A 12,236-nucleotide genomic window follows, 5' to 3' on the forward strand; every position below is an offset into this window, starting at 1 on the left:
CAACCTCTTACGACAGGGTCGGGCAGAAGCTCTGGCATATATAAGTAGAGGAATACTGCAATTCGTATCATGTACTAAAGATTCATATTTTAAATTGAAAGATCATAAAAATCATGCAGAGACTGGGCACCAACTCTGCAGTTAGTTCTTCTTGATTTGGATGGTCAAGTGTTGTTGTTACTTGCTCTTCAGATATTTAACAGCAGCAGCTGCTCTATCACACAAGCCCAACAGGCAGAAACAGCTCTAATCCCACACACCTCACTGTTGCTGTAACGAGCCAGTTCTGAAATGAAACGCATATGGTCCTCTCTGATCTGGATCATTTGCTCACATATATTATATTGGGGACTGCTGCTGGAAGACGTGCATGTCCATCTGTTTCAGAAGATGGAAAAAAAAAAGCAAAAAAAAAACACCTGAGTGAGTCTAGGCAATAAACAGTACAACTGGTAGGGCAAAACAAGAATCACAATGATTAAATTCTTTTTCTAAATCTTTCTTTTCCATTTGAGGCCTTTCCTCTCCTCAAACCTCTGCCTCTGTACCTGTACAAGGAAAATTAGCAATAAATTACCTTTCTCGGTCCAAATAGTCCTTATTCCAAGCCATTAAAAGCCTTTTTAGTTCTTTTAGACTGCTACTATTCAATATAAGCCACCATCTGTCTTCAGAAACATACAGGTATGGACAGAACGGCAAGTATTGAAAGGCAGGGTTGCAAGGTGTTTATAGGCCACAGGCAACATTTACCTTCAGATTCTTTTCCTCTATTCATGTTTAATTATCAATGATCTATAGTATGTATAAATGTATTATTAAATACTATTTATATATTATCAAGAGGGACACAAAAATCATGCTACCAAGAATACCATGTTAAATAGCCTTATGCTTTTAGTAGCTCAGTAGGCCCACTGCTGCTGTTTTTCTCTTAGCAATTACATGCAGGTTATATATTTTTTTCTACAGGAATTAAAATGCAAAGCACTGTATCCTAAGTTCCTGTAACTGCATGGATAGAAGGTCTCAAAGGAGCACAGAAACATTCACTAAAACAAAGCAATAATCAGAAACCATGGAACTATTTATGTAAAGACTGACTGCATTTTCCAGCCATTTCGTTGTGTTGCACACCTACTGGGGGGAAAATAAATATATAAATAAGACAAGCTAAGTTGCTGCTCTGTAATACAATATACACATGCCTATTTACCCATGCACTAGTGCTCACCTTGCTCAGTATAATCCTTCATTTCTTTTATAGAAAGTTTCATATTTAAAGGAAAAAATAAAGATTAAATTAGTGTAAGATAAAACTCATTTCCTCCAACACTGGTGATAAGAAATGCCTCAGATACAAGATTAACCCCAGTACCACAGAAAGGTCTCTTAAGAAGCTGTCCCTTTAGGTGTCAGGTACATTAACAGTGAAACATGCTTAAATACCCACACCATAGAGTAGACCAATGTGACAATCCTGTTAGAAACAGGTCGACAGAATTTAGACAGTTTATGAAAATAAATCCCAGAGGTCTCTCTCCCAGTCCCTCGCAGTATCTCTTTGTTTCCTTCCTCCCCTCACCTGGATTTATTTTCCTCATAGTGAGCACTGGTCTTAATGTATCTTGCGAGTTCAATCTGCATGTCACCGAAAAGTGGGACGACCTGCAGCTGCTGTAAACAGGGAATAAAACAGATTACACATGTTATTAAATGCCAATCTTTGTGAGAGGAACTCTTAATTTACTCATATGAAAGTTCATAACGATTTGCATTTTATTTAATAATATAAAACTGTTTGTACATTTAGAATGCAAGGGGAATTCCCTCTAGAATCACATACTGAAAATACCTCTCGACCAACCTTAAAGAACTTGTCTATCTTGGCCAAATTTATCCTCTTCTTTGCATCCAGCTTGTAGATGTTACTGACACTTCCATCCATCAGGTACAATCCAAAGCCCATAACCTGGAAAGGAAGGAAAACAAGCCTCTGCAAAACAAACTCAGAGGTAAAAAACTGCTGCAATAAAACTGTTCTTCATGTCATTAAATAAAAGTAACAGTTTAAAATATTTCTGTTTACAGAAAAGAAAGTATTTCAGGAGGTAATTTCAAAACTTCCTGCTCAGGAAAAACATACACTTAATTCAAATATATACATTTTTGTAGTGCTGTTCACTACAAGTACATTAAGAGTATGTTAGTCAGTAACATCAGCCTAATAGCTACCCCGATAGGAATGCTACTTATTTGTGTAAAAGTCCAGAAATCACACCAAAACTAGGATCTAGCTACTTTTAGACAGTTCTTTGTATTTCCGTTTCAATAGAATACTGTGTGTACAAACTGATCTGCAATTGCAGTCTAGGTCTAACATCTCTGGATGGTTACTTTTCATGAGTTGTAAATACAAAAAAACAGAAACATTCAGAAAAACACTCATTATGTTTCCTTCCTCTCTCCTTCCCCCCACAAGTTTACATAAAGCTATAATTCAATATTTACAACAGCAAGCTGACCTGCTGGCTACTTAATCTATTCTAAGCACACATTTCCTGAACAAAAGGCCTTTACATGAGAGACACTGGATACTCCTCCAGGTAGGATGCTCATGTTCTAGAGGTCATGTATTGTTTCCATATGCTTCAGTTTGATCATCATAAACATAGTTCTTCAGAAGCTAAATACTGAAGTGCTTCAAAATATTTGTCATAGGACAAATTTTCAGTCTTTAATCTAGGCATTTTCTTCCATTACAAAAGAATAGAATCAATAAATGTAATAAGGTACTGGAGAATATGAAATATGGTTGATGTTATTTCAGTTAAATTAACTTACTAACCACTTAAAAGAATAGACACTTGAGAGGAAAAAGAGTCACTAATTTCAGAACAAGAATAGTAATCATTTGAGTTATTTTATAATCTGGTTCTGGGAAAGAAAAGAAAAACACAAAGGGAACTCAGACATCTGTGTCCTGCCTCAACCATCCCTTTTTGATTTTGTAGTAGATAGGAACATACTTTTAAAAGCATGTGTTTCTCACTGGGTGTGAGATACATTTTGTTTTCATAGTAGTCCACACACAAATTCACAATATCTGCAAGCAGCTCCTCATAGCCAACAATCACTTCCAACTGCTGCTGTAAAGACTGAAAAAAAAAAGAGGGAAAAAATGCATCAGTCAATGTGAGGGGAGTCAATGTGAGTTCCATCTACTATGGAACTTAAGGGGTTTTCTTTTAATACTTTTGAAAAAGTATTAGGTATTTTGCAAAAAGATAACTCAAGCTTACCTGAGTTATCTTGTTGTGGTTAGCGAGGAACATGGAAAGATTCTGGGATTCTTGAATAGACTGAGGATCAGCCATTTTACGTAGGAACTGAGCAGCCCTTCAAAAACAGGAGAGAATTTCCCTTCAGCAGGAGAGGGTCTCAACAGAAACCCACCTGGCACCACCTTCCAGCTCTGGCAGAGCTCCAGAATTGTCCCCAGATCATCAATACACACCCGGTATCACTCACTGCTCCCAGCAGGGAGTCAACATCAGCACACCTTTCCCACCCAGGACAGGTGGCAGGGGCCTTAGAGTGCCAAGGCAAGACTCGAGAAAAGTCAGCCTTCCAGAACTCAGTTTGCCCTCCTCAAATTACATTTCCAAAAGGGAAAAAAAAAAAAAAAAAAGGAATAAATATAGGTGTTTTTCAGGGACAGCAACTACAGAAGGCAATAATCTGCAGAGGCAAAAATAAGCTAGCATATAAGTGGAAGCAGCACAGATAAAACTGGCTATCACTGACTGACTAATTATCTTTATGAATGACCTGGCACACACTTCTCAGAGACTAGGGATGTTGGAGCTGGCATAAAGATGCTCTTCCTCCTCTGCATCAGCCACTGACACCATCTGGCAGTGCTGGCCCAAAACCCGGCCATTGACGTCCGTCCCTTCATCCCTCCTTGCAACACCAGCATCCCAACAACCTCGAACAGCGACGCTCCAACACCTGAGGGACAGCAGCATTTCCCAGCTCTCCATATTCAATCTGAATGCCAAAAACAGCGGCAGCACAAGTGGACCGAAAGACAGTTCTCTCCAAAAGTTAAAAAGGAGAGCTTTATAGAGCAATGCACATTCAGTACTTTAGTGCACACCGACACAGGGAATTTGATAGTCCTGCGCTAAAAGAGCACAGAACCTTTTGTTGTTGGAAGAGCAGCATTAAAAAAATAAATATATCCAGCCGTTTAACTGCAGTTGCTGCACCTACAGAGTAAAGGCCGCCTGCTTGGCACCTGAAGGGAATTCTTTGGAGGAGAGAGCTGCCATCCCAGGAGCAACTGCTGCCACTTGGGGAGGTTTTGCCGCCTCCGCTCACCGCTTGTAGGCGGAATGGTCGTTCTTCACGCTGCACTTCATGTTCTTCAGCTCATCCAGCACTGCAAACATGTTGATGAACTTGCCCAGCGTGATGAGGTAGGCCTCGGAGACAAAGTCCTTCCTCCTCTCCGCGTGGCACAAGCGCCTCACCTCGCCACAGAAGCGTTCAATCGCGTTTCTCTGAGGGAAATAATAGAAGAAACGGGACATAAAAAACAGCTTTCCAAAAACAATTTTGTCACACAATGTTGACATTCATGTGTTCTCCCCTACAGGCAGGCTTTCACTTTACACACAGACCACTCCAGCACCAACTGTGTGGTCCAATAGAAAGCACCACCAGATTTTTTTTTTAAGCTTTTGAGCACGCTGCTAGTGATGCTAAGGAGGCACCAGCACAGGCTTTCCAGCTCCACTCCTGTTTGGTGCTTCATGTCACAGCCCTGAGCTTGCCTGCACGACGGGCAAGATATCGCTTTGCAAACTGAAGTCACAGAAAGTGAAAATCTCTTTGAAAGAAATGATTTCTTATTCTTTAGTGAGGAAGGACATACGCATTAAAAGTCAGATTATTGGCATACTCTCTTAACAGCAAAACAAAGCGAAGAACACCTAGTAGCAGCAGTACATGCTAAGATCTTGGCACATCTGTGTATGAAGGTAGAAATTTCTAATACAAATGGGAATTTCTTCTGAGATTTTTTTACAACATTTTACTCTCTTTCAGTGAAAGGAGACTGCCGCCTGCAGTCAGTAAGATCCACCACTTCTGGAAGAGGGCAGGAAATGCTACATTTCCTTCAGCCTCCTCTTCCTCTGTGCTGAGGAGGCTCAGCTGCCTATGAAAAATGCCTGAGCATTTAAATGCCAGCACAGGATGAGACAGCAACACGCGCTGCTGTTCTGCAATGTCCCAACAACCCACAGCAGCTGGGATAGTTCACCTCAGTTTTATGAATTTCTGCAACAGGGAGGCATCCGGTGAGATGCTATCCAGCCTTGTGGCTCCCCCACCCTCAACAGTGGCTTTTGGTGCTGAGATGCTCTTTGATATGCATGAGACACACACTGTGGCTCCATTTCCTTTCTTCTTAGAGTGCCAGATCTCCCCCTATGCACTATGTGAGGACCATAAGCAACTACCTTGCACTGTATGCAGGGAATCTTCACGGATGGAAGCTGAAGTTTTTAAGGTACACATTAGGAATTTTGCCCTTCTGTGAGACAGGGTTTTTTTGTAGTATTTCAAAGCTTAATAACCAGGTTCATTATCTGAGCACACAATGCCAAGCATATGAAGCAGGACTACAAACATACATGCCTACTGAAAAGGTTTTGTTTCCACTGCTTTTACCTGAAAGTACATAAAATTCATCAGTTTTGTGACTTCTGGCTCCAGAACTTCCACAGTTTTCTCATAGATTTCTACTCTGTTAGGCTGCTCGTTACACTTGACCTGAGGACAATTACAGACATCGTTACAGTCCAAACTCTCCCGGATAAAGCCTGAGAAACTGAAATCCTAAATGACAACTTCGGAGAATATATTGCAACGATAAAGATAAAAAATTAAGGTATAAATGGGAAATGAAGCAAAATATTTCTGTGGTTACTTTATCAAACAAACAAAAAACAAACAAACAAAACAACCACACAGCTCACATGTGCTGAAAGGCATTATTCATATTTGAAATATATATGAAAGACACGCCAAGCTTGCCAATTTGGGAGTCAAAGCAGACCATATTTAAGAGTTCATTAATAAAACAGCATTCATGCATTTCCATACAAAAAGAAAAAAGGGTACATATTACACAGTAGTTTAAGCTTCTTTACCTGAGGAATGGCTCTTGAACAGCTTCTCCATGTGTATAACATGACGGCATATTCCTGACCCTCTTCTAACATTTCATTCTGTAAGACAGACACTCAGCATAACGAGGCATTGCAGCACAAAAGAAGGATTAAACCCAAAGCCTTCCATCCTTCCAAGCAGTTCTGCTCTCTTAGGGGAATGTTTATGTATGAACACACACATATTGCGAATTGAATGATGTGTCATACTACTTCTATGTAAAATTATTTAATATTACCATACTATATGGGCATATTTGGCATATTATTTGTATCCAAACAACCTCTGAGTAGATCCATTACTGTAACACGGCTTGACTGTAATCCAGCAACCAAAAATAAATCACAATTAACAATAATAATAACAATAATAATAATAAATCCATCTGTTCTCAGATGTGTTTTAGCAACCACTGTAGTTTTGAGACAATTCACATCACCATCTTCATCCTACTTAATCCAATAAACACCAGAGCCCTAATCAACAATTCCAGCAATTACACTGCCTAATGACAAAAAACATTATCTGTCTGGAGCAAATCATCTTTTGTTTCATTCTTTCCGAATACAAGGCGCTAGGATTTACACATAAAACTGCTAATCTGGGAAAAGATTAGATATTTCACCTTCTAGAGGAGTTGGGAAAAAGGAAAAAGGGGCACAGGTGGATTTCAGGAAATGAAGTCAGCACACACTGCAACATGGTCTTTGATTTGCCAGGAAAGAAGGCAAACAACATGCAAACAACATCAACAACAGCAAAAAGACCACAAGCCACCAGATAATTTTAACAACAGCCTGCTGTACGCTCACATAACTTGTAAGTGGCATCTAATCATGGGTTCAACCTGTCTGCTCCACAATTTGTGTACTGGCTTCTAGGATTACAGCACGTATTACTCTTCAGTTTCCAAGATGCCGTGAAACCATCAAGAGCTCAGTACAGCCCAGCATCTATTGCAACACTGCAACACTACCAGCAGATAGTGCTAACGACATGACATCTCTATCTAAGGCTCTGGAACTGTTAAAAGACACAGAAGACCTTACACAAAAGCACGCCAAGAAACCTCTAGCACCCGTTCGGCAGTGAGAAAGCCAACAGAAACCCTTCAACACCACAAAACTGACAGAAGCAGTCGAAATCTGGGAGGACAGAAGGCAGTTCTTCCTTCAAGTCACAGCAACTAGCTGTCAGTTCAGTTGTCAACACGACTAATTCATCTGAGAACACTGGAGACACACTTAATGAAAGAAAAGAAAAGCTTGAGCAGCAACACTGGTTGACAACAATCAAGAAGACAGAAAATTCTAAAATTAGAAGTACAGTTAAGGGAGAAAAAAAAAAAGAAAAAAGAAAGGCACACACTTTTGCATCTTACTTCATCCAGGAAGTGCTGGAAGCAACAGAGTTTCCTATCTTCTGTGACCAAGATTCTTATAATAAAGGACACAGAGACACACTCCGCTGTTTTTATTCCAGTTCATAGAAAAGTAAATATCTGAACATCTACTTACCATGCTGGAATGCACTGTAGCTTGCTCAATGTATCTTGCAATGCCAGTGACAAATGCATTTCTGTCTTCAAAGTTAGTGTTGAAGTTTGGCTGCAGAGAAAGCAAAATGTAGAATTATACCCTTTGCGGGGAAAAGAAACTACATATACTGTAAATACCAACATGGGTTTGGGTATTTTTTTTTTGAAGAGCACATACTCTCTTCCTAATAGCAACGGGAACTGCAAAAACTCTTCTCTACAGTGACAACATACCTGGTAAAGCAGAGAGGATGGTGGAGGTTCAATGCATGGTTGCTGGTCTGGCAATGGTAATTCTTCCAAAAGATCCACATTGGACAAGGCATCCTCTAGGGTTACTTGAGCAGTCATTTTGCATCTGTGGTCAAAAAGTGTGTATAGGTGTATATACATAGATATGAAGATTGCTATACAAGCTCTCTGGTTAAACTAAAAGGAAAGCTATTCCGTGGTCTTCTTCAGCTGCAAGAAACTGAGAAAAATCCCATAACAAGCACAATTTAAAAATTTTCAAGTAAAATATGAGTTTTGTCCTAACAAGTTCTTCAAATCCTTCTCCAAAATTTCTTTGCAAATACTATTACTAGCCCATCTACAGGAGCCAACTACAATCTGGTTATCAACAAGTTATTCTGTGATCCAGTGCTTCCTATAGCAGATTACCCAAGCCTGCTTTGAGTAGTTAGTGATACTCGTCGATACCTCGATACAGAGGCCCAAAAAACCTCAAGGTCACAGCGAGCTCGGTTCATCCCCAAATGCTGCCATGCAATCTAGAACCAAGAAGGGCCATGAGAAATTTTAGGAGGAAAACCCAGAACAAAAAATAGCAACTTAATCATCTGCTTTCATATAATGTTCTACAAGGTGTTGCCAGAAATCCCTTGCTCTTATCATAGTACCTCTAACCTATTCAGTACTTTTTTTCTGTAGGGCTTTACAAGTTGCCAAGAGGTTGCTGTACAAGTTAGAGCCAGGCACAGCCCCGAGGTGCCTGACCCACCACCCGCCAGGGCCCGGCTCGACCGCCTCCTCACCAGCTCCTACCTACCCACAGCTTCTGGGGGAGAAGCACTCAGACACGGAGCAGCTTTAGCTTCAAGGAAGCATCAGCTGACAAAGGAAAACCAGAGCAAACAGGAGGAAAACTCACAGAGTTGGTTAGCTACATCTGCAAAAACATTATCTGTGGGTAATCAGTGGGGCCAGAAAAGAGAACACAAGGAAGGTATCAGCCAGAGAGAGAAGATGAAAGTGGAAAGGCGTCGGGCTGGCGGCTAACCTATCTCCCCCACCGCCAGGATGGGGGCAGTACAAACACGCCACACGCCACAGCAGTTCGCTGACAACTTCCAGCATCAACCACCAAAAAAAAGAGTCCACAGGCCTGTTAGTCCTTGAGACATCAGCTCAAAATTTGCCTCAGCTCAAGCATATGAAGCTTCAGCAAAATAAGCACATAAAGAGATAACACCCAGATTGCACAATTTCAACCCCTGCTGAAAGTGGTGCAGGACTGGCCTGACCGGAGCGCCCGCTGGCACAGCAGCCCGAGGAGCTCGCCCAGCCCACACCTGGGGCAAGCCCTTTACGATGATACTAGTGACAACCAAGGGAACTTCCTTCAACAAACAAACAAGTGCCAAAAATTCAACGTTTAGCCAAGAATCCTGTGTGCAGGTCAAACTCTAACAGTTTTTAGCCTAAAGGAATGGGGAGGGAGTTTGTAAGAAGCCAGGCTGTTTCAAAGAAATATTTTAATTTTTGTTGAAAGCATCTAGAGATCCAGCTTTAACTAAAGGAACACTTGATTTGGCTTAATTTAACTGAGAAGTTGCATCTGACTTGAAACTTTTTCTGCTCTTGGTTTCACTACAAAAATCACAGAATGGTTGAGGTTGGAAGGGAGATGACCCCCTGCTCAAGCAGGGTCACCTGGAGCTCATGGCACAGAGTCATGTTCAGGGGATCCTGAGCATCTCCAGAAAGGAGACTCCACAAAATGAGGTATCCGTTTGCCCATCTCCACTTGGGGTTCCTTAGGGTGGGACTGATCATCCCACTGGCTCTCCCCCATCCCATGGTAGAGGGTAGGAGAAGGGCCACAAAACTCCACCAGGTACAACAGGGATGTGCTACAAAGAGCTACTCAACCCATGCTCCAAAAGAACACAGTGAAAAACGGTCACCCGTTCTACACTAAAAGTTACCGTCCATATCCACGCAAAGCTAAGCTGCCAGTCAATAGCAAAAACTAACAACTCCCTCTCCCAAATCCATGCATCTTCCTCGTTCTCCTACTAAACAGCGCATTAGGGATTTAGTGCCCAGGCACAGGCATTTTTCTGCATCCACAAAAGCCAAAAGCTTGTGACCTGTGCGTCCTTAGCACTGCAAAAAAAAAAAAAAAAAACCATTCTGGAAGTCATAATCCCTGTTGTGCTTTCTGAAACACTGCCGTGTGTGTCATTTTTGGCACTCGTGGCTTTTTTTCTGTGGTTATTCTTCAGAATTTTCTATTTTCAAATTATCAGGCATTAGACTACCCGGAGATTTTTTTGGCTGTTTTTAGTAAGAGATATTAGAAAATTACTTTAAAAAACAGAAAGCAAAACACAAGCAAAACCAGGATCTCATCTTTCTTAAATTGCCGTCTATAAAACAGTGCGCTTTTGAGAAATTCCTTTTACCGGGATAGACAAAGAAGGGAAAAAACAAAAACAACAAAAAAAGAAACAGGAGTTTCCTGCTGCAAAAAAAAAAAAGAAATGGGGAAGGCACATCAAGCCCCCTCAGCATGATCAACCTGTTTGAACCAGGACAACATAAGCAACTGGGCTCAAGCTGTTTAAAAATAAAATAAAATATAAATAAATAAATAAATAAAAAGGCTTTATTGTTTTAAGATTGCTAGCAGCTTCACTTTGCAATTTTGCCAGCAGTATTGAAACTCTTGGTGTTACTTTGGCCAAGTTAGCACTCAAGGCTCCTTTCTTCAGATTTTTATTTTATTACCACGCGAGATGTGAAAGAGGAACGGGACTCCCTCCTGCCTGGCTTCTAATGGGCTTGCGGACGCCGGGAGGGCAGGACCCCCACGTCCCCTCCTGCCCCGGGGGGCAGCCAAGGCCGGACAAGGAGCGGGGCTGCACGACGAGGCCGCGCCAGCCCCGAGACCAGGGCCACGGGCACCTCATGGCACCTGGGCCACAGGGGCTCCTCATGGGGAAGCCGCAGGGCCAGCACAGAAAGGACTGTCTTGGGTTCTTCTTTTTCCTCTCTTGTTGTTGGTAACGAATCCAGTTCCAGAAGAAACAGATTATTTCTAATGTACAAAGATGAAGGTCTGGCAAAAAAAAAAAAATCTCCCCTTTTTTCCCCCACTACCTTTCAGAAGAAAATAATTTCTGAAGGCTCAAACTGCCAAGACACAAAGGTGGATGTTTTTGCTTAAGACGCTCAGAGCTCACTCGAGGAGTTCATACGGCTGCAATTCCCAGGCAAAAGTGCTGATACTTCAGCAGACTCCCTCTTGACAGAGAACACAAGAAACTTCAAAGACCTGCTTTAAAAATCCAGAAGCCACAGTATGATTAGCAGTTTACCTAAACGGGGACAGATTAAAATGCTGTAGTTAACAATAATGTCGGAATTACCAGTGTGAGTGAGTAAATGTACCCTAACTGTGAGAATTACTTTCTCACTAAATCCACATGAGGTCATGTATTGAGTTTTCCAGCTGCTTGAGATCTTCCAGGAAAGATATTCTCATGCCAAAGACATGCAAGAACTACTTTTTACATAATCTCTTTTTTTTTTTTTTTTTTTTTTTGGTCATTTTTGTATCCTGACCCCATCATTACAGCCCTAAGGTCAAAATGCCTTCCAAGAACAGGTTTTCCTGGATGCAAGCAATTAAAAACCATTCAGTGCTTCACCTCCCTTCTAGGATGAAAGAGACGATGGACTTGCCTTTCACATGATATAATCAGAAACAAGCAACCAGCTTTCTAAGCAAAAGACAGCAGTGTGTGTGCACTGATTTTCAGCTCCTGTAAGGACTTTTTCTGAATTTCAAAACCAACAGCCAAGAAATCTCTATCTCTGGCACAGACAAGGTTCAGTCTTGCACTGCTAAGTCCCATGGGACCCCAGAATCAGATCTGTGAATCCCAGGATTTATCCCAGAGTTTTTAGGCAAACTTTGGGTTATGTCATGTTCGTATGGCTATTAGTTGGCACATGTTAGCGGTCAGTTAGGTGACCAGGTTAAACTAGGACATTTCTCTTTTCCCTCCATCTTAAAGGAGGCAAGCACTGGACCAGCCTGACCTGCTGTCCCTACAACATCTTGGCCACAAGAAAAACAAATCAAAACAAGGCACCTGACCTTGAAGCTCCTTCAGTTTCATTTACATTCTCACCTACCTGCATAGCTGACTCAATACTGGACCAT

At 41.4% G+C, this 12,236-nt stretch overlaps 1 protein-coding gene across 2 annotated transcripts in view; it reads right to left on the minus strand.

Moving 5' to 3' along the window:
- Nucleotides 1–12,236, minus strand: part of CYFIP1 (cytoplasmic FMR1 interacting protein 1) — a 65,997-nt gene that overhangs the window by 41,973 nt on the left and 11,788 nt on the right. For both annotated transcript variants that reach the window (XM_088521825.1, XM_088521826.1), the window contains exons 2-11: nucleotides 8,015–8,138; nucleotides 7,761–7,850; nucleotides 6,225–6,302; nucleotides 5,743–5,844; nucleotides 4,387–4,568; nucleotides 3,303–3,399; nucleotides 3,030–3,158; nucleotides 1,868–1,972; nucleotides 1,586–1,677; nucleotides 261–378 (exon numbers count right to left, since the gene is read on the minus strand). In XM_088521825.1, the coding sequence (XP_088377951.1) occupies nucleotides 261–378; nucleotides 1,586–1,677; nucleotides 1,868–1,972; nucleotides 3,030–3,158; nucleotides 3,303–3,399; nucleotides 4,387–4,568; nucleotides 5,743–5,844; nucleotides 6,225–6,302; nucleotides 7,761–7,850; nucleotides 8,015–8,131 (1,110 nt within the window). In that variant the 5' untranslated portion in view covers nucleotides 8,132–8,138. The remainder of the gene's footprint in view (nucleotides 1–260; nucleotides 379–1,585; nucleotides 1,678–1,867; nucleotides 1,973–3,029; nucleotides 3,159–3,302; nucleotides 3,400–4,386; nucleotides 4,569–5,742; nucleotides 5,845–6,224; nucleotides 6,303–7,760; nucleotides 7,851–8,014; nucleotides 8,139–12,236) is intronic.

Source organism: Tinamus guttatus, unplaced genomic scaffold (assembly GCF_059628265.1).
Source record: "Tinamus guttatus ecotype Peru unplaced genomic scaffold, ASM5962826v1 Tinamus_guttatus_pri_ptg000134l, whole genome shotgun sequence".
NCBI lineage: Eukaryota > Metazoa > Chordata > Aves > Tinamiformes > Tinamidae > Tinamus > Tinamus guttatus.